The sequence below is a fragment of the Sphaeramia orbicularis genome, chromosome 7 (assembly GCF_902148855.1).
Source record: "Sphaeramia orbicularis chromosome 7, fSphaOr1.1, whole genome shotgun sequence".
Classification (NCBI taxonomy): domain Eukaryota; kingdom Metazoa; phylum Chordata; class Actinopteri; order Kurtiformes; family Apogonidae; genus Sphaeramia; species Sphaeramia orbicularis.
In genome coordinates, this window is record NC_043963.1 from 15,051,917 (window position 1) to 15,074,382 (window position 22,466).

The 22,466-nt window shown below is 38.2% G+C and overlaps 1 protein-coding gene across 2 annotated transcripts; it reads right to left on the reverse strand.

Moving 5' to 3' along the window:
- Positions 1 to 86: 86 nt before the first annotated feature.
- On the reverse strand, positions 87 to 20,891 carry ube4b (ubiquitination factor E4B, UFD2 homolog (S. cerevisiae)). 2 transcript variants are annotated; one of them, XM_030138796.1, is made up of 27 exons: positions 20,578 to 20,891; positions 19,352 to 19,571; positions 17,404 to 17,539; positions 16,875 to 16,962; positions 15,715 to 15,859; positions 15,377 to 15,602; positions 12,236 to 12,377; positions 11,396 to 11,496; positions 11,092 to 11,206; positions 10,034 to 10,117; positions 9,372 to 9,428; positions 8,742 to 8,858; positions 8,457 to 8,555; positions 8,182 to 8,295; positions 7,718 to 7,916; positions 7,265 to 7,403; positions 7,083 to 7,182; positions 6,489 to 6,616; positions 6,246 to 6,344; positions 5,878 to 6,113; positions 5,600 to 5,726; positions 4,812 to 4,956; positions 4,498 to 4,632; positions 4,190 to 4,381; positions 2,959 to 3,133; positions 1,339 to 1,485; positions 87 to 1,210 (listed from the first exon to the last, which is right to left on the reverse strand). In XM_030138796.1, the coding sequence occupies exons 1-27, from the start codon at positions 20,599 to 20,601 to the stop codon at positions 1,146 to 1,148; spliced, it is 3,555 nt and encodes a 1,184-aa protein (XP_029994656.1). In that variant the 5' UTR covers positions 20,602 to 20,891; the 3' UTR covers positions 87 to 1,145. The 2 variants fall into 2 exon arrangements, with proteins under 2 accessions (XP_029994656.1, XP_029994657.1); XM_030138797.1 differs by lacking the exons at positions 15,377 to 15,602; positions 15,715 to 15,859; positions 16,875 to 16,962; ... (1 more) ...; positions 19,352 to 19,571; positions 20,578 to 20,891 and adding exons at positions 13,285 to 13,389; positions 14,695 to 15,229.
- Positions 20,892 to 22,466: the final 1,575 nt, after the last annotated feature.

Below are 22,466 nucleotides of genomic sequence, written 5' to 3' on the forward strand. Positions count from 1 at the left end.
ATTTTAGATTTTCTTGCGTGTGGACATTTGGGTTCAAAGCCAAACTATGGTTATTTTCAGGAAGAAAACCCATGACGAGGTGCGTGTATATGTGCATCATCATTTATTTCAGTTCAAAATTCTAGCTTCCAAAACAGTTATGTGGTTAAAGGAAATCATTTCCTGTACAGTTAAGGTCAGCAAGGTCAAGTTACGTACAGTGTGATTTTAAAGAGACCATTTTTGAGGAGGGATGTCAGTGGTTGTTACACAGACTTGGTTGATGGTGCGCTTCTGAAATGTTGTTTCTTCTGGTCGTGCTACATTCTCTCATATTCCTTGAGCTTTAACAAGAGGGATTTTTTTTAATGTCCCAGAGGCCCTTACGAGATTCTGAATTCGACACTAAGCACACAAGTAAATTTAGTCTACTAAAATCAGCAGAGAAATGTTACTTAGAGTAACAGCTGAACATAATGTATTCACTGAACTACTTCTGAACTTCCAGGTTCACCCAAAGGAAGCTGACATTTAGGATTAGTTCATGTTTAGCTACTTCTTTTACTGATACCTTTATAGTTTAGAGCTCTGTCTACCACAAATGGACTGTGCATTATACTTGTTAGCTCTGAGACACCAGCAAACACACTGGACCCAAGTTTGTCTGTCACAGTCTAATTATTGGAATCTAGGGGCTAGTAATTTTATCAGACCCTCCCCCAGCTCTCCCACATACATTACGATCCCTTCTCCCTATAGTAATTCGAAGGCTTTGATGAAATCCACATACACAGTATTACAAAACAAATGAGTAAAGGAAACTGGACACTGAAGTGACCTAATGCACCTCGCTGGTAAACCTGTTGGTCATGGTATTCTTGCAGCATTATGATGAACTGTTTTCAATATATGTATATATTTTAATATATACACAAACTCATGAGAAAACTTAGAAGTCTTAACTTTATTATGTTTTGTTTTTAGAACCATGATAATGGTTTGAGACAAAAAGGGGTAAATGCAGGAAAAAAAAAAATCAGGTCTCCTTTTTTTTCATTAAAAATGTTTTGTTGTTGTTGTTGTTGAAGATGAAGGTGAAACGTAGACGATTTCAGACAAATCCCTAAATGATGTTTAGCAGGCCAGTTGTTGGTGACATGAAGTCCTTAGACAAGCCGACCCCCCTGTTTCTCTCTCATCCATGCATGGATCCTCTCTTTCAGTTCAGGGACTGTGAAGGAAAAAAAATGGCATTTACAATCTAACAAGTTGACAAACCTGACTTTAAATACACAAGAAATTTGACAATACTTGAAATGAACAGTTCTCTGGATGGTTTAATATTGGGGGGGGGGTTACCTGACTCCAGCATGCTCTCAGTGAGCGGCTGCCTGTTGAAGGGATCGGTGGGGGAGTTGAGCAGGTGGCGCAAGATGATGGATCGGTCCATGATATTCCCAGAAGGCAGCATCACAGGGTCAGTCATCAGTGTGTCCATCAGAGGGTCTGTTAGAGCAAAGGGGCATGTTCACTTTACAAAGGGTCAAGTCTTAACAACTGGCAAGAAGCATCAGTATTATTGACAAGTTCTTAATTTGTCTGAATATTTAAATTATATGTGGGATGGAAATGGTAACACACAAAAGATACATAATAAATTAGGAAAATGAGACACTGAACTTGGTCATGTTTCAGGGCAGATTGGTGGAAAAAATACATTTGTCTTCTACCAAAAGTATTCAGCATTTAATTTTCTATTCTACTATATCATTTATTAATACATTTACTACTGATTTGTAAGATGTTATGACTCAAACTGTAAAACCAACTTATGTAAAAAGTTTACGTACATGGTTCTTATGGTGTTTAAAAAAAAAAAAAAAAAAAAAAAAAGGACCAAAACTAAGATTAAAAATAATTCCACAAAATGTGAACACAAAATAAAAGCCACACAGAACACAACACACACTAAACGAAAATCCAATGTCAGGTAAAATTTCATTGTTTTCATTTCCCCCAGTAGTTATTGTTCATGAATTACAAGAATAAAGTGTGTTTGCATAACAACATGGGACATAAATCATGGTTTTGGTAAATCAGATTTGATTCCATGCAATCTTTCATCTAATTTTTATCAATGCTTTCTTCATAATCTAAACAAAACCTGCACTAAAATTTGTCATTGGTCAGACTAACCAAAACAACATTAAGACTAAATAAAGACTGTAATAATTCAGTTCATGACAGCGACATGGCAACTATCAAAACACAATAAGGGGAATAACCAATAAATTCTTATCAGAAGCATCAGTTGGCCCTGCATTGAAATGTCACAGGGTTGTTACAGTTGGACGGCTGCGTTACAAAAATAAAAACTGGCATGGCAGAATCTACCCACATAGAAACCTGATGCCCAAACCTCTTGTACGACACACTCCCATAGACTGTGGTGGGTTAGCTGGAATATCTGAGAATCAAAGGAGGTATGTGGGCCACATTCTCATTCTAGATTATATTAAGTCGGTGGTTAAGGCATGGCCTGGCTCTAAGCTGTCTATATGATCTCTGTGAGCTGTAAAGTCCTCTGCAAATGTCTGGAATTCTGCAGTGACACGAGCTGCTGAAGACCTTGTCTGTCTGCACCGGCTGACCTGGGGTCACATCAGATTTATAAGCCAAGTCTTTTTTCTGCTTGGGGTCAAAAAGTCATTGACCTACTGAGTGGAGTGATTTCAAGAAAACTTTACAATTCAAAACAGTCTTAATTTTATACAGTTCATGATCCTGGATATTCATTAGACACAGAAAAACTAGATCCAAAAACAGAACCTAGAAGGAACAGGATGAAGTGCACTTATGTCTACTTTACTCCCACTTGATATATTAATTAAAATCAAGCAAATATGCTGCTAAAACTAATTGCCAACACACACACACACACACACACACACACATACATACATATACACACACACACACCTTTGAACTCATCAGGAGCATCACTGTAGTCCATTTCAGACTGGGAGTTCTTGGCGACGATTTCCTCCACCTTCTCAGACAGCAGCTTGAATTTTTCAATGGCTATGGAGGATTTTATACCAGCTTTCCTCATCTTAGAGATCACTTCCTCAAAAAGCTCTCTGCTGTAGGACCGCTAAACATAAACAAAAAACACGGATTAGAGAAGTCACAAGTGAGGGGCATCGTACAGATATAATCCTAAATTACTTAAGTCACTGTTTTTAAACATTACTTCTGCACAGATTATGCGGTTAAAAACTAATGGTAACAAGTCTGTTTTTTTGGTATGTGCTTTATAATGTTTAAAATTCAATTTTCATTTTACGCATTAACGAGGATAGCAGGTGTGTTAAATAATTTCATTTCAGGGGCCACATACAGCCCAATATGATCTCAAATGGGTTGGACAAGTAAATTAATAACATCTTAACACTGATTCTTTTCTCCATGTTTAGAGTGAAAAAAATACAATTACATTATGAAAATGATTAGTCTACATCTACAAACTATCCTTTAAAAAAATGGGAATAACTTCCATAACCATAACCTGAAATTTCTTAAGAAAAATAAGCACTATTTTTTTACAATATTGTGTCTCAGTTTATCATTTACATGTACATTACAACTTAAGGATCACAGTGTATCTACAAAGACATAAAACATTTTGTAACAGCCATTAAAATTGCACTGACATTTCAGATTGGTCATATTTGTATAGTTTATTCTTCTTTTTTGTGAAAGGATAGATTCTAAATGTGAACATTTTCATATAATTTTATTTTTTTTAATACTAAAACAAAGAAACAATTGGAGATGTCGTTATTTATAGATTATTATGCCATTATTTTACTAGTCAGATGCACTTTAGATTGAATTGGGCTGCATGGGGCCCTTGAAGTAAAATGATTTTGACACACTTAATTGTTAATATCTCCAGTGTAAGTTTTGCATTTCACAGTCAACCCAGGGGCCAGATTGGACCCTTTGGAGGGCTGGTGTTGGTCCGCCACCCCTGCAGTAAATCTTTCACAAGGCACAGGTTTTTCTCATGGCCATTTTTCATCAAATAGCCTCAGTGTTGTATAATGCTACACATTTTTTCACGCATTTCACAGTATTCATGTGACATAAAGATTCTTAATTTTTGAGTGAAATTCTCAGTGTAAAATGTATCTGGATTAGTGCCAACCTGGTCATCTGCAATAGCTTTAGCAAAGCGTGCACAATCTAACTGCAGGTAGATGTCAGTCAGCTGGTCCAGGAGCTTCTTGGGCTCAAAGCCATATTTCTCTGGGTTCTCCACCTTCAAGTCACGACATTTGGGACCACAGAGCTGCTGGAGGTTAAAGTTAAGCATTGCAGCTAAACGAGGTCCGAGCTCCTATTAAAAAAAACGAAATACAGTTACAATATGTTGGCCGGTTTAAAATGTTGCACGGAGGTATATAATGATATTGCAGAGTGATTTTTTTAAAAAGCTGGAGCTGTGCCACTCACAGGTCTGAGGAAAGGCTTCTGAACTTGCTTGGTGAGTATGTGGAACATTTCAACTGTCTCTGTGGCCAGGGCCAGATAAGAGCGAGACACCCGCTCGTCCTGAGTCAGCTGGGACTGGCGGCTCTGCTGCTGTTCCTGGAAAATGTTTACATAAACATAAAACATCTGCAAGTTACTGGTGTGTAAGAAAAAACAACTGCAAGGTAATAAATATACCCCTAACCAATGATAACTATGTGACTTCTGTTTTGTTGTTGATACTATCTTGGAAGTCTCTCCATACAACATGAAAATCATTTGGGTTGAGTGCTGACCCTTGGCAGCTGCTCCCACTGCTCCTTATTCTTCATCTCTTCTTGAACCTCATGGATACGCTTCAGGGATTCAAGGCTTTCGTCTAACAAGAAGGTGGTGTCGTTAATAAGCATGTTGATGTAGCGCACAAACTGCTTGCCAGAGCTAGACAGGAGTAAGCACAAAAAGAGAAAGAGGAGGAGATGAAATAGAGATGAATTAGGTCAGACACTGTGAAAGTTAAATGGACATTAAAAAAAAAAAACATCCTTTGCACAAAATACTTTATCATATAAAAGGTTGCACCAGCTGGAACAACATCCCAGTGGATATCAGGGAGAGGCCCACGTATGCAGCTTTCCAAAGCCAGATTAAAGTATGGCTAAGAAACAACCAAACACGTGAACACTAACACTTTAAAGGGACAGCTGAATGGTTATTTTAATCCTTGACACATAGGTACTATACTGTAGTGTATTGACCTGTACTGTTTTGTAATGTATTACACTGTCTTGCTCTGTACTGCACTTATTCCACTGTATTGCTTTGTATTGCACAGATCACTGTTATTTATTTATTAAGTGGGGACTGCAGATGAAAACTGGCACTGATGCTAACTCTGACATATTTACATGTTTATACTGAAATGGAATGTAAAAATGTGTTCATTAATGTGCACTGTCCCACCTAAATAAAAAAAAAAAAATAAAAAATAAAAAAAAAAAAAATATATATATATATATATATATATATATATACACACACACATTCTTATTTAACCCAAAGAGCAGCTTAAAAGCACACTCACTTGAACTCCTCCATGAAGGTTCCATGGTGGGCAATGTTCTGCCAAAGACTCTTAAAGATAGTACTGATATGGTACCGTATAGTGAACTTATCGTAGAACTCGCTGGTGGCTCCGGTGTGCTCAACATCTGGCCAGAAAAGACAGTGCAAGTTTTTAAAAAAATGACATATCAACACTTTCGAAACAATAAACAAAATACCTGTAAGCACAAAAACTGGAAATTCAGCTATTCACATAAATAAAAGTTGAAACATAAACAACTTTATAAAGAACTCAACCTGTGTAAAACTTCATGAGGGCAGGGACCAGCTGTTTGACAGACAGTGGATGGTTCTCCATCATTTCAGAGAATCGCTGAGTACGGGGCTGTACAGCAGGGTTAGTGACGAACAGCACCTCCACCAACTTGGCGATAAGGTAGGGGTTCCTGATGTAGTTCTGGCTGCAGATGAACACCACCAAGAAGGTGACAATATCCTGAACACACGGCTCATATAAAACCTGGGGAGAATACCTGGAAGAAAGACGGACACATTGCATTAAACATGTGTGCTGCACATGTATGCTTACAGCTATAGGACATTCTTCATCAAAACGTGGTTGATGAATAAAATATGAAGTTTGAAAGACCAAACCATGAACCTACTGCACAACAAAAAGCAGAAACTCAGCAACATCTTCAATGTAGAACTCAGGCAGAGCAGCAAAGCTTTTTGGAATCTCAGGGTTCAGCGGCAGGGTAATGCTGTGTAAAGAAAAAAAAAAAAAATACACATGGTACATAAACGTTAGCCACATGATGAAAAACAGCTAACTTAATCACATCTGTTCCTTTACATAAAATATCAAAACAAACAGTAAGCAATTTGACAGTGTCAGTCCTGCTCACTTAGGGTAGGCAGGGTCCACCATGCGGAGGATGAGCTGGATGACTGTGCTGTAGAACTGCAGACATCTGCGGAGCAGGTTCTCATCCAGAAGGCCCACGTCAGCACAAGCTTTGGCTCGCACCAGTTTCTGACAGGACAGTCACACATTATCACAATCACAAATCTGTAAATATGCTTTGCCACAGAACTCTGAAGGTAGAAGAACACATTGTGGATGTGTGTTTGTTTTTTTTTTTTTTTACATCTATGGCTTTTTATTGTTTAGTTGGTGTCTAACACACACACACCACAATGCAGTCTTAGGAAGTCTCTATTTCTATCAACATTAATAGCTGTCATTTCCGTATTTTGTATTAGGAGTCTGTATGTCTGTATGTTGAATGTTTTAAGTAGTAGATAGAATATGAGTGTCCTGAACTATGGTTTATTAACATTATATTCATGTCTGCTCATGCTTATAAATGGTCTACATAATTAACCCATTTACAACAATGTTTATTACTACTATGTGCATTTATTATATGTGCGTAGTCTCTGTAAAACACCCATATAAATCCATGAAAAACAATATATTCAGAAGATGTTAAACTGACCTTGAGCTGGGTTTTACATCGCTTTAGCATCTCTCTGTGTCGACTTGCCAACGGAGAATCTTTCCATTGGCTTTCACTGTTCTTCAGTTCCTCTACAGTCCTGACATGACAAACACAACAACATTAATACACATGACTTATGCAACATGATCAACTGTTAGTGTGTGCGTGTGTGTGTGTACCTGTTTAGTTCCCGGATAGCTCGCAACCTGCGAATGTAGCGCCTGCAGCCAGGCAGGATAGACAAATGGTGGGTGTGTAGAGTCAAGAAGAAACACTCGGTGGGAAACTTGGGCTCTGAGAACTTGGAGGGGTCTTCATCTGTCCATGTGCAGAGAGAAAACACTTTGAATGTCGTCTCCCAGGATGTAATGTGTACGGTTAAATACCCTATATAGACTTAAGTTAGGGCATCATTGTTCAGTTGTAACATGGCTTGAATCACTTGCAGGATGTGTAAATTGTGGATTATTTCAAGCAGGTGGAATACAGAGACAGTAACAGCATGAGATAAACTGGATCACCTCTGAAAAAGTTACAGATGATGAATAATGAAACCGAAAAGGGCCAAATCCAAAACCCATTTCTTAAAATACCATGAATTAAGCACTGTTATTTTATTTCTGTGAACATACGCAGTTCCGTCAGCCAACTCTTGAGTTCCTCCATTGTGGCCTTCAGGCGCGTCTCCTCTGAGCTAACAGCAAGGCGACATCGTGGGTGGAAAATGTAGTAGGGGTCCACAGTCTCCAGCTTGATCTTCATGCTCAGCTGTTGCAGCACCCATAAGAAGTTGAGCATGAAGCCATCTGTCGACACCAGCTTGTCGTCAGTCTGAGGAAAGGGAGGTGAATTAATTAGATATGCAGTGTAAAGTTCAAAACCTGAATAAAAATCTGAATATAACTGTAAACCTACTTAAACAAGCCCCAATGATGATATGAGAGGAAATTGAGTAACATGATGCTTTTACAATTTACTTCAAATCTTGATAAGTACCAAGAACCCAGAGTGTTAAAACTTTACATGCAAGTGATTTCATGTGAATCACCTCTTGGCCATAAGTTCCACAGAACTCTCACATGGTTAAAATCCTCACCTGCATCTGAGCTTTTTTCACATTGTAGTTGACAAGAGCTGCCATGTAGTTAAGAGCCAAGTCGCGCGTCTCTCCATTCAATAGAATGTTGTGGAGAACTTTGAACAGATCGCCCTGAAAAATATGTATTTTTTTTTTTAAATTAGAGATATTATTTCATATTCTTACATTCTATACATTACAGGTATTTACATATATACATGTGCTTCTTACATTCTATTTGTATTCTTAGGACACTCATTGAAAGATGGAATCCTAAGAGGGGGAACACTCACCCTTGCTGACTCCAAGTAGTGCTGCAGAGACTGGCTGACAACTCGTGTGTTCTCCATGGTGATGGCTGGGCCAGAGAAATACTTGTCTCCGACTTTGGTCTAAGTAAGAGACAAAAGATTATTTGCATGTTAAGCACCTTCCCCTTATTAAATCATCTGAGCATTTTGAATAATGTTAAAGATCTGCTCTTACATCACAGATCTGGCAGAAAATGTGGCTAAAATTAGGGGTAATTATTATTCAAACAGAAAGAGCTGTAGGATTTATCATCATCTACAACTCACATCATCCTCAGCAAAGACAGAAAGGCTGAAGAATCCTCCCAGGTAGGACAGTCTCTGGATCTCTCTGCCACAACCAGGGCTCAGTGGTTTAGGACACCATAGAGGCAGCGATGTCACCTGAAAAAAACAAAAGACACATATTTCACAGGAAGACAAACATGTCGATTTGCGTCACTGACTCATAATAATTATATTTTATTAATCTGGCAGTGTCAATTACAATGACATAATCAAAGTCCTGTGAAATTCCTTTGAAACCCACTGCATGCCAATCATCAACCTGGGTGACTCCTACATTTGTCAGGTTTCCACATGCAGCTGAATGTGATGTCAAATGAATGTGCAATGAAATATAAACTAAAAAGCATGTGAAAGTTGGTTTCTTGCTCTTCCTCTGTTTAAAACGAAAGTTCATGGGTAACACAGTCAGTCAGACCACATTTCTCTGTGTTGGTATGAGGAAGAGTCAACAGGTAGATCTGGTGATAAGTTACAGATCTTAAGGGAATTTCTGACTGGAGAATAAATCATGTGGTGACTTGTCTGACGCATGAACAGAAGCAGACATAAAATATAACCTTGGATACTAAATTTTATAATGTAACCTGGGCCATCCCTTTTTATACTCACCAAATTGCACACTGGATGAGTCTTCCCAAATTTTATTTCACATAATTCAGCTAATGCCTGCAAAACAAAACAATAAATCTTTAATCTCCACAAGACATCATTTCCAGTAAACCAGATATTTAGGGGATTTTGTTTAAATGTTTAATTTTACTTGATAGCTGCAACTGTAGGCAGGAAATACAGCAAAACAGAAAGTAGCACAAAATGCAATGAAATTACTCTGCTGGAAGTGAAACAGCTTTTCTGTCTGTCTGACAGTGAAAGGATTATTTATTATTATGAGCTAGGTTAATGAGCCAAGATAAGATTTAATTGTTACATTGATAAGAAACACATTTTAACTAAATGCAGTCTCTGACATGCAGCCCACAAAAAACATTTTATCTGCTCAGAGATTGTAGGATTTTCAGGTTAGTATATTAAAGAATGTGAATAATAATAAATATCTCCTATTCCTATCCCTGAAGAGAAGCAGTAAAATAAGGACATTGTTTTTTTTCCAGCATGTATGCACACTTACACTAAATACACATCTGAGGCCATCAATCCAGTATGTAGGCAGGGCTGTCTGATTGCTACGTACTCATTAAGTGCGACATCATTTATTTTGACTTCATTTATTCTCATGTTAATCTCATCAGAACAAGATGATGTTTCCATACCATGAGGGGGAATTTAAAGTTGTCACTGTCAAAGGAACATTCTTTCACTGCCAGAGCCAGACCATGGAGGATGGGAATGAAGATCTGAAAAGGATAAAGACAGTAAAAATATATAAGACAGGACACCAAATGTTTATGTGATTTATGAATTATTCCATTACTGTTAAAGTCTTTTAAACTATTGACCCAAGACATAATATACAATTAATACTTCACCAATAATGTGAAATTATTACACCACTTCATTAGGTTTCCTATTATTATTATTATTACTATTATTATTATTATTGTTATAGGAAAGAAAAAGAGATTTCTCTACTGTTCAGAAGAGAAAAGATTCAAATAGCCATATGATGCTTTTGTCTGGACATAAATCCATTATAGTACAATCTGAATATGTTATTATACTGATAGTTTTGAGAAAGGGGTCATTCGTAACATTAATGCTTCTAAACTAGTCTGTTTATATTGAGTCTTTAGAGCCTGTCACGAACTCTTAGTTAAGTCCACTTTAACTTGCAGGAGCTTGTGTAACATGCTTGGCAAAAACTGTGGAATTTAAGACATAATATCTGAAAACAACTTCAATTTGTCACAAGAGCTTTTAACTACAGACAGGAACAGACAGAGCATCTATCACGGAGCTGAAAGGTACAACTCTCATAGATGAGCTCAGCAAGACAATAAGAAACTGAGAGTTCTTGGAAAACGGTTTAGAAAGTAATCAGCTCACTGCAGTAACTCGGGGAGATGCTCGTAGCTTCATACGTCTGAACTGTTAGCTGGATTGTTCTAAAGCACATTTTTTACAGTCATCACAATGCATGTTTTATTTGTCAAATAAAGAGTACATTTTCTTGAAGGGGATATATTTAACCCCCACTAACCACTAATGACCGACCATCCAGCACCTAAGGCAGCCAAGAACTTAGAGCAACCCCTGCTTCATGTTACAATTCATGGACTAAATTAACAAGCTATTCCTATGTGTCAGTATATGCATGATTATCCACCTCTGCTTGTTGTGTATCAGATTGATTCAAAGTGTGCGTGTTCACCTGTCTGAATACTTCTTCCTCCTGGTGAGTAATGCGCACCAGCTCCTGAATAAAGCCAAATGGCAGGTTCCGACACAGCATATATGGTACCAAGAGAGACTGCTGAAGAGGGCTCCTGCATGTAGCAAATAGAGAGGAGAGCAGTGTGCAAAAATAAATAAAAAAAAACCATGATAGAGGAAAGGTGAAATAGTAGTTGCCATGGAGACTTACACTGAAAGGAAAGGGATCAGTTCATATGCTTGCTCAATGACAACTACTCTTAGTGTTCATATCTGGATAGATGTGTGTGTGTGTTTTTTACCGAGGCTGGGTCAGGGCACCTTGCAGAACCAGGGCAACATGGGAAATACACTGAGAGCGAATGTTGCTGAGAAGCTGGCTGACATTTGGTTGGCTACACATCTGAAGCACGAAAAAGAGGAAAGGAGAAAGAGTGAGAGGTGTGATAGAAATGTGTGCTGTCAATTTCACAGAAACGCTCCAGTGATTCAGTTTACACACAATGTTCCCCGTTCACATCAGAACAACTTGTCTCTAAAGGACAGACTGTTCTTTGGCCCTCAGGACATTTTAGAACATATTTAGACTGGTAAACTAAAAGGTATCACACCTATTATCACAAGAAGCATCATGGATAATTAAAGGGGTCATATTTTGCTAAACCCACTTTTATTAGTCTTTGGTACATTTATTTGTGTATTTGGACCCTAATAGTTCAAAGATTTTGAATTTGAACCGTCCAGGTGCTGCAAAGCTATCTTTATATTCATTTTGGCAAAAATCAAGCAGATTTCTACAACCCGTTTTAATTCCTGCTTAATTTGTTATGTCTATAACTAGTTACATCATGACATTTACACATATAAGGTCAAGACTTCTGACAAATATTTCTCCGAGTATGCCATAATTGTCTGTCAGTAGCAGTGGTTATAGTAAAAACTGAAAATATGTCCAAACTTCAAGCGGACTACCTAAAATGTTCAGTTGTTGGTTGAACAGGACAGAGCAGCACAGTTTTAATATGCATAATTCCATTTAAAAATGCAAAACATCACTCCTTTAAATTATCTCAAAAACTCTTAACCAACATAAATCATGTGAATAAGATGGTGGGTAAAAGATCTTTTACAGAGTCCTGTACCTTGGGAGCTTTCCTCTCCTCCATACCAACACTGTCAAAACGCTCAATGAGGTAGTTCAGCATCTCTGTCTCTTTGCACGTTTCAATGGTGAAGCGGTCGCTGGTTGAATCGCAGGACATCCCCCCTCCACATGCACCAAGACTGTAAACATATTGATGGGAGAAGAAAACATGTAGAGATGGATAGATGCTCATTAAAATGTCAGAACACATCAACATCATCATGTGCACATACAAACAACATAAGCATCAAACACAGTCACAATAATCAATTAACATAAGGATCCTGAAACAAAAACACTATAAGGAATTAGTGACAGCATTGCAGTATCTAAGCACCAGTCTCTTGAAAAACATACACTGTACATAAAATCTTATTTTTCAACAACCCTTTGCAGCAGGTATTAGGTTTCTCTGTACCAGTCACACATTGAAACTGTTTTATTTGCTGTTAGCGTTCAGCAAAACCTGTGTCGAGCACAACAAACCGAGGTAACAACATTAGCTTTGTTATTTCCCATTAAACACAGGCAATGCAAAAAATATCACCTCTGCCCTGGGTTACAGTTAAGACTTCAAAGTTACAAACAAAATGAGCACAACATGCAAACAGGGACTAAACTGTGCAGTTATCCTGCAAGTAAATATTCTGTGTATACTATACATCCAGTCAGTCATCTTCATCAAAACATGAATCTCAGAATGTTTCTTATTATGAAGTTTTGGGTAGCAGACATGCAGAAAGTTTCATGTTCACTAACTGATGTAATTTACTATATAAAAAAATTTATTCTACTGAGGTTAGCAATAATTTACTTCTTTCATTACCACCCCGCTTTGGATGAATTATGGAATCATGACTTAACACCAGATTACATCCTTAAAGTTCTAATTATTAGACTAAAACTCAGACGACCAAAGCGTTTAAAAATGGCTCCACTGTTTCATCTTTCACCACCTCCGACTTGGTGTGTGTGCTGTTAGTGACAAGCCTCCCCTATCACTGAGCCAAGCAGGCACACACAAAAACACACCGTGCAGCGGTGTACCTGGACCCAAACTGAACCCGTGCAAAATCCTCCTCCTCCTCAGACTCTTCATCACTGCTGTCCTGAGACATGTCAGAGAGGGCAAAGAACAGGAACGACAAGGGGCTAACATGACGCCGAAAAGACAGAAAGAGTGAAGGAGCAGAAAGATAGAGAAGACAAAAAGAGGTGCCAGCATGAGAAGACAGAAGGACGGGTGGAAAACACGAAGACAAATGTGGGATGGTAACAAGTCACAAAGGAAATAGAAAAGGGAAGAGGGAGACTATGGAGAGGATGCTGGAAGGTTGCATGCTGGCTTGAAAACAATTTTTAGTGCCGTTTCCAAATGGTCACAGATGTTATTTCGTCTGGAGATTTACCACATTCAGAACACTTTCAAACCAACTGAAACTACCACTCATACAGTCAGTCTTCGGCAAACTGATGCCAAGTGGATTAAACTGCATATTAGCCACTTGAAAATATAATAGTGATGTTGAGAAGACAAAAATGTTAGTTATTTGCAAACATTTTTTTTAATGGCATGTATGAAACAAGAGTTCCTCTTTTCTGTTTCAATTCAACGTCATGCAACTTAAAATGAATCGAAAAATGTATGTCTTCAACCCAGTTTCAACAGAACCAGTACAACCTGTAGACCTCCGAAATATGCCCGTAGCCTCTGTGTTTCATGCAGCTCATTCCCACTAGATAGTCAGCTGATCCGTGTAAATTGATAACTGTGATTTGTCATTTGCAATATTTTTACTTTCCTCCTCATATTTGTTCTGCATATTTCCTGGTTAAAAAGGATGAAGGCTGAGCTACTGATTTTATATTAAAGTTTTAAATGCATTTTGGGTGCAAGTTCAGGAGGCTCATGTAACAATAAAGCATAGACACCCATTCATTTCAATTCTTCAGAAGAGAAATTTTTTTTTTTTTTTTTAAATGATGAGATGGATGATATGATTGCCCAAATGCAGTAATGAACATGTTTCAAACTTGCATCGGTCTCCACAGTTTTCTGTAAGTGGTAGCCAAGTAGTTTTGTGTTGAACAAAAACATCTCACTTCACATTGTGTGAATGCATCTGAAACACAGATGTGGGGGGTTAATTTCTCATCACAAGTCCTAAGGTTATACTACTTCAATGTGAATAAGGCTCATGATAAGACAAACTTTTGGTCTAAATCTTACTTTGTTGCCCTCATTACTGTATAAACCCCTGTGAGTGAAAACTGAAAGGATCAAATCTATCTTTGTGACTCAGATAATTTACACAACAAAAAGGGTTTGTCCCTCAGTAGCCTTGCAACTTCCTGTTGACTTGCACACAAAGTTGATGGACAATGTGAGGTTAAGGTTTTAATGCGGTTGTTTTGCATGAACCCTACACACAGTCATGCAGATGGCAGATCAGATACCTAGATGGTGGGATCCTGGCAGCAAAGGCAGCTTGTCTGGCATTCGATCTGGGAGATCTAGGAGGGGGTGTCGAGGGAGGGTGGCTGCGAGCCCTAGGTGAGCTCAAGGACAGCGTCTGAGGGCTGGGAGGAGGAAGAGGAACCGGGGTGTTGGGGGGGACGGTGGGCCCTGCGGGGCTAGGGAATGGTCCAAAGAAACTAAATCCTCTGTGACCTGGGCTGGATGGAGAAGGAGCGGCCCAGGGAGATGCAACAGAGTAAGGACGATAGCGTTGATTGGAGATGGGCATGGGGGCAGATGGAGGGTTGACAGTGTGTCTGGAAGTAGTGGTAGCAGGTGGACTCGGAGGGACAATGAACTGCGGGGTTGACGGTGTGGATGGTAAAGAGGGAGTAGAAGGGGAGGGGAGAGATGTGGAGGTCGTCTTGGCTGCATCCAAAGCCATTGGGTGAGGACTACCACACCCATACAGACTGTGAACAACAGCGATGAGATGATGATTGGCAAATATCACCTATAAACAAAGCCTCTGTAAAACACAGTATATCCAATCACATGATACCAGAAAAATGATAAGGAACCACTCTTTTGTAGATAGTACAACAGGCAGCTGTCATTCCAGGGCCTTGATATGTCTCTAGAGTTTGATCATTAGACATCATTCTGCTTTTAGGTACTTGCCTGGACAGAGAGCTGGCTCCAAAAGATCCTGCACTGGGGCCCATGGGGCTTCCACCTTGGCTGGAGGGCTGCACCAGTGTCAGGCGGTGGTCAGGGGATTTGGCTGCTGCAATTGGCTGAGAGGTGGCGGTCAAGCTTGCAAAGGGGTTGTGGACACGTGACTGCGTGGACATCATTAATACCTCCATCAAGATCTGGCCGATCAGGTCTTTAAAGTCAGAGTAGACTACAGGAAGAAGAAATGAGAAATTCTCCTTATTACAGGTGCAATCAACAGAGAACCTGGCCTTCAGAGTACAATGTCAATGAGGTCGTAGTGTGGATACAAATTAACACACCATCTTTAGGGTTCTGGTGGAATTCTGCTGCCAGTGACGGGAGAAAGATGACATCTCTGTCCTGCTCTTTCCACGATACGCGGAGGATCTTACACATGAGCTGCAGAGCCTGTTCCTCAGATACATCTGAGTTTGCAGAGGTTTCCTAAGAGACAAAAGGCAACCACAAACATTTAATGCAAGATCTCCCAAATTGTCTGTAAGTTCCAACAAGTTCAATTTTAGACTCTTTTAAACCATTAGGAATTTACTCTGAGTCTTTATTCTCAAACATACTGGCATACGAGAGAGAGAATATGAAGCACATTAATTTAATTTACTGAGTGATGTCTGTGTTTGCTGATAGCTCTTTAGAGTGAATTGCTTCTTCTGACTTCCAGTGTGACAAATACTTTCACATCCATTGTTCCTAATTTGTTTTCTTAAGCAAAATACAGCAGGCTTAAATTCATTATTTTTAACATACCTCAACCAAGCACTAAAAATACTGTTCTCCAGCCACCTACTGTTAAAATTGTGCTTACACATATTAGATCAAAGTAATGTCAACAGAAATAGGCTACTTCATTTATCAACTGTAGAAGTAGCTATTTTACTACAGACACCTAGCTGGTTGTGCTGTAATAAATTCTAACTTGGCTGTATAGTTAGTAGTGTAGTGCTAGTAGTGGAGGCTTGTTCCATGTTGGCCACATTTTGTAGTTTTGTTGAGGTGTGATCAATTTAACAGTATCCCAAAAACACATTTAAAAGTAAGACTAAACTTAAAGTAAAAATTTCCCTGACTTGATTTTAGACTTGTAATTATCATGTATCACCATGTGATCACCAACTAAAAAAAAAAAACAGTTTTACAGATTAAGTGCCAAATGGACTTGCAGCACTCTGATTCTACAAACTACCATCTAAAGACAACTTTTATTTACACAGTCTATCAAGCAAAAGATATGCAGTCGGAATTAAAAACAGTGAAAATGAAACTAAGACAAGCATTACTGGAAAGTCCCAAATTACCTTCAAGTAAACACCTGAGAACACTTAGTTCGTCTTTCTTTAATTCAAGACTAATTTAATCTTATAAGCATGATTAAAGCCAAGTACATCAAGTATTTAAAGATAAAAACACCCTCTGTTAAGTGGAATTTACTACTGTCATTTACCTTTTCAGTCAAGTTCCTCTTCTCCCTGCGATCACTGTCCTCCACCTCCATGTTCTCTATCCCTGAGTCCACATCCACCTGGGACATGCTAAAACAGTCACGGTACTTAGTTAGTGTCTTCATCCTCATCAGACTGTGAAAACACTGAGGCCGCAACAGTGCAATATCATGAACGATTGTAACCGTTTCATTTCTATTAAAAAAAAAATTACCAGAATTAAAGCGATGCTGTAGATTAAAAATAACAAAGAAGGAAAATCTTTAGCCTTGTTCGATGTGTTGATTTCACCAGAGGATAGGTGTCTAATATTAAAGTACATTAGGTGGCCTCCACAACAAATCACCCATGAATATTAGATGCTTATACAGTAAAGCAGTAATACACCAAATTTTAAAGCTAGTTCCAGTAGTTAGTACAGTGTAATGTTAAATAACAGTGTTTTCCATTTTTGAAATGATAATGTCATTATAATTCCTAGTCAATATATTAGAACAGGGTTGGACAATGTGTCACAGTTAAAGTACATACCTCTTTTCACAGGAGGCAGTGTCAATGTCCATGCTCTGCGATCGGGACAAACTCTGAGACTGAGTCTCAAGGCTGTTGGAGGGGGAGCTGGACAGGGAGCTCACACCCTCGCTGCTCTGACTCCCATATGCCACCCCTGCAAAATACAGAACACAGCAATGAATAAACAAAACATTTCAACATCACATACACATTGATGACTTATTTACTCAAATTTGACATTAATATATTTTCAAATTAAATCTGGAATAATGGCTATAAAGTTCAACTTAGATGTTTATTATGCAACTTGTGTAAAACAGCTACTTGTATTAATCTTTTTTTAATTTCCTACGTGGGGAGGGATAGCGATGAAGCTTGAAAATTAAGCACTTTCTTCGGTGTGTAATGATTGTCTCTGAATGGATGTTCCATGTTGAGAACTCTGGTTGTTTTTTCCACTATAATTATTACAGTCTCTCCCAAGTCTTTCAATGCCTCCCTGTTGCTCCTCTACAGAGACATCACTGTACAATACTAGCTACTGTCAGCTTAGAAATGGAGTCAGCTAGCATCACCAAATGTCCTGCTTCTAGCTCAACACAGACTCTAATACATACTTCACAGGCAGATGAAGATAAGTGAATCTTACATGTTGTACCTTTAGGACTTCTAATGTGCATGTCTTCCATTAGCTTTTCTTGTTTTTATAGAACTCCAGACTTATCAAAACCTTAGGCATCAGAGCCTCTTTACTTTGAAGGGATTAGACCAAAGAGAACAGACAGCCTTATCGCTTAAGTCACTTCTAAAATGTAATTTTATTACGGCTGAATCACCTTAACATTGTGTCTGATCTAGTCTTTAACTTCATGCTGTTTAATCTTCGCACACTAAAACATTTTTTCATGAACCTTGTAAGTCATTAAAGTTTCTGTAGCTGTAATTACTATTGACACTCATCTATATCGCGTGAATACAGCTTTTTGAAAAATTATCACGAGGACTGATGATGGAGTTATCTTTACTGAATTTACACAGGCTTCATTATCTGATGAAAACACTAAGTGGATTGAGAGTTTTTTTTCTATTTTTACTCCAACTACTGAGTGTCACAAACACCACATGGATGAGACACTATGCAAAGACATTATAGTTCAAAAGGTGTCATTATTATTGCTCACAGAACAACCAAATATTAGGTGCACTCGGTTTGCAAAGCCTCAGACTGCTGGTTTTAAGATGAGCATGGTGTGCCACCCTACTATTATAAGCTCTGATGCCCTGATTAGTGAACACAGGTAAAGAGAAAGCTGATTAACTCCCAAGATCTTAGTGTGGATGGAGAACTGCATTAACTTCCTTCAGGTCACAAAGCAATCAAATATCATCACTAATGGACAGCTCAAGTCATGCAAAACAGATCTGTAATACACTGGTATAATCAAGAGAAACAACACCAATTATAATGATAATAATAACAATATAATAATACATGTAATAAAGCTTGAATAGCAAGTAGGAAAAAGTTAAAGACACTATATAATTATGAAAAGTATTGATGTAAGCTGCAGTACATAGCTTTGTGAAAGAATAGTTTCAAATTCATGCATACCAACCGACAAAGACAAGGAGAATGTTGTTACACCCACACTTAGGTCACCACTGTATTTTCTAGAGCAGCACACAGGTGAAAGCATCAATGCTCACAAACAGAGCACAGCACACACTCAAACGACACACTGGTGATCACAGCAGGCTGCTGATGTTTGTGTTGATTGGTTCAAACTGTTCAAATATCAAGGTCACAACTATAAAGGTCTCTGTCATTAGCGCGGTTAAGAAGCCTGAGTTATTTACATAAGCCTTAGAGACAATAACAACAGCATACTGAATCCTGTTTTTATGCAAAACACTAATACATCTACTACATGCATGCTAATAAGTAAAGAGATTCTGTGGTTCTTACCAGAGGTGCCCATGGGGGATGTAGCAGGGGTACCACTGTGGACATTGAGCCCCAATGATTGAGAGGCAGCTGGTGGCAGGGGCTGGGTTGGGGCACCTGAGGGTCCAGGGAGGGGTCCAGGTGGAGTCTCTCTCTGTGGGGATGTCAGGGGGGTACTGAGAGGGGTGCTGGGCTGTGATGTCTGTCCCCCTGCCAATCGTGCCAGTCTCCGTCTGCGAATCTAGGATGAATGGTCATGTAGGATTTAAAAAGTCGATCAAAATAAAGTGGAAACGTACTGTACAATGTTTGAGCTAAAAGCACGGCTAAATGTCCATTGGCCATCCAATAATTATACATATTGCATAATATGACTGGTTCAATAAGTCGAATTATGACGGATGTAAACGCACTACGCTAAAGATGTTACCTTTAGTAATGTCACATCAACTGCACACTCATGTGAGAGTTGTTTAGTTACATTTGGACACACGGTTATGATGAAATTATTTGTTGTAAAGGGTAAAGTGTAATTCAAAGGGGACAGCCCCAGTGGCCACATACTCGGGCCCAGAGCTGATTGCACAATGGTGGTGGCCCGGTTTGTTTTTTATGCTGAGTCGCCTTGCAGGCTAATTTTTGGCTGTTAGCAAAACAACGTTAGCAAATATCACCTAGCCTCACGTAAAAAATAAATGCCAGTCAACTCAACAGGCAAAATCTAGCGTCTTAAACGTAACGTTTATGATGTGTCTGTCAAATTATCACAGTTTCACGTATGTCCACTCCTGCTTGTAGACTAAATACCTAATTTCAGTTTGCACAGCTTCAAGCAAGCGTTAGCTAACTAGATAGCATTGTAGTCCGGCGAAATTAAATTAACCGTGATGGAAAGAAATGACAAAACCCCACTTGTGTTTTTGTCAGTGTATTAGATTATGTCAACGGTTTCCCTCGAATATATATTTCATAGGACATATTGGTTGAGACGCAGTCACATATTTTCACGTTCAGCTAAATGTAGGATTGTTTCTATTGCTGCATTTGTTCATTTAGACTGTGCTAGCCACGTAGCTAGCTTAAGTAGCAAGCCAGCTAGCTAGCCAGGAGTAAGATTATGTTTGTAGACACGAAGTTGGAAAAACCGAAAAGGTATGAAAACGCATGTCTAAATTGAAACATCGACAACCAAGAGCTACTTAAATTTACAGCGTTCAATCTCAGTGTTTTTACCATTGTCATCTTACCTCATCTGCGCTCAACTCCTCCATCGCAGCTAAGTTAGCTAGCTATTTCACTTTCAACTGCTTAATGTATGCCAGCCAGAGCCAGCTAGCTAGCTTTTCTCAGAACTAAATATGCATAGTCTAACTCGTTCAACTAATATATGTCAGCTATGATTGTCTTTGAGATAAAAACTAGGACGCCAATATGTGGAGACTGGTAAGGTACAGTTCCACCAAATAGTCTGTCGTTTGCTAGTTTTTTCTACCAAGAATGAAACAAAAAGAAAAGTAGCTAGCTATTTTACGTCAAAATACAACAGCGGCCATTTTGGATCTACATATGGTCACGTGACTGTGGAGCCTACCAGAGGTCCCTGGTTTTGAGGAGCTTCCAATGTGACTGAAAAACTGTACATTTACATTATTTTTGGTTTTGTAAAGAATTTTTAGATCACCTGATACTTTGTATAATTATTTAACATAACAGTTTTTCCAAATTATTTTTGGATAATGTTTTTGGAGTATTAATTATGTGCACATGGTAGATTTATGTATCACTTATTATTGAGGAACTGGAGTTCTGTTCTTAATTTCAACACAGCTTTAAACACACATTTGCATTCATTTAAGCTCATCAACACCATGTCACTGTGGTCTAATGATTAATATTTCTGCTGTCTTATTATTATTATTATTATTAGTAGTAGTAGTATTATAGTAGTAGTAGTAGTAGTAGTAGTATATCTAAAGCTGTGCATGTATATGTTGTTTGCCAGGATAAAAGTTGCCAACTTTCATACTAATGCATCCTGAATTAGTGAGCTCTGTTATATGGTCTATTTCACTCAATGTGCATGGCTAGCTGCCAAGAACTAATGCACTCAAAAACACATTTATATACCGAGCCATCTCATATTGGAATACATTACCTCCAGAAATGATGTTAATACAATAACATATCGTTTTTATAACAAATTTTAAGAAATCTATAATCAATAATGAAACAATGCTAAATTAATGTAACTATGTTTTTTTCTGTGTCTATGTGTTTCGTAAATGTATAAATTGTAATATTTTTTGTATTGATAAGTAATCATGTTGTTTTTAAAACAAGTCTGAAGAAATCTTTAATCAGTAATGAAACAATGCTAAATTAATAAAACTACACTTTTGTTTTTTCTTTTGTAGTGCTTTGTAAATGTATAAACTGTAATACTTTAATATTGGGAATGGACCCCAGGAAGAATAACTTTCTACTTTGGTAGAGACAAATAGGGATCCTAAAATCCTAAAAAAAAAAAAAAAAAAAAAAGTCCAGACCTAAATTACAAGTTGAAGCTCTTTTTTTTTTTTTTTTTACGTCATGTACCTGTTACCTAATCACCTGTGAGAAGAATAATAATACTGATCAGAAATATGAGTCATATGCCGTTATAAAAATGTGACGAGTTTCTTTTACAGACAGCACAAGAAGATACCACTTCAAGTGTCTTTCAAAATCCATTTTAATGCACAAAATTTGTATAAAACGCTGTGTTCAAACTATCATCCACCTTACATTTTGTTTGGTTCAGACCCATACGTACATTCATGTGAAATTTTACAAAAGCTTCACCATGCAACCATGCACACCAAGTACAATACTGAGAAAATGTTTCTTAGTTTTCTCATATCAGACAAAAGACACGAGCAAAAAACAAAAAGTAAAAAAAACAGCACAGACAAGTTTGTTTCAGCCTGCTGAAGAAACATGCATGATATTCAGTACTTCAAAAGGTCAACTAAAGACCAGGCCAGTACTAGTGTTAAGACATAGACATAAGTAATACAGCGATGCCATCTAGTGGTGCAGATCCAAACCCTAAGGGAGCAAGAACTTTCTCCTAAACCAGTGTTGAAGCTAAATTACA

Excerpts from the sequence above, each read along its gene's own strand:
- ube4b (XM_030138796.1), bottom strand. The coding sequence starts at position 20,601 with ATGGAGGAGTTGAGCGCAGATGAG. Across the intron at positions 15,860-16,874 it reads AGAGGAACTTGACTGAAAAG|GAAACCTCTGCAAACTCAGA; the intron begins GTAAATGACAGT and ends TTTGTCTCTTAG. Across the intron at positions 3,134-4,189 it reads AAGCTATTGCAGATGACCAG|CGGTCCTACAGCAGAGAGCT; the intron begins GTTGGCACTAAT and ends GTTTATGTTTAG.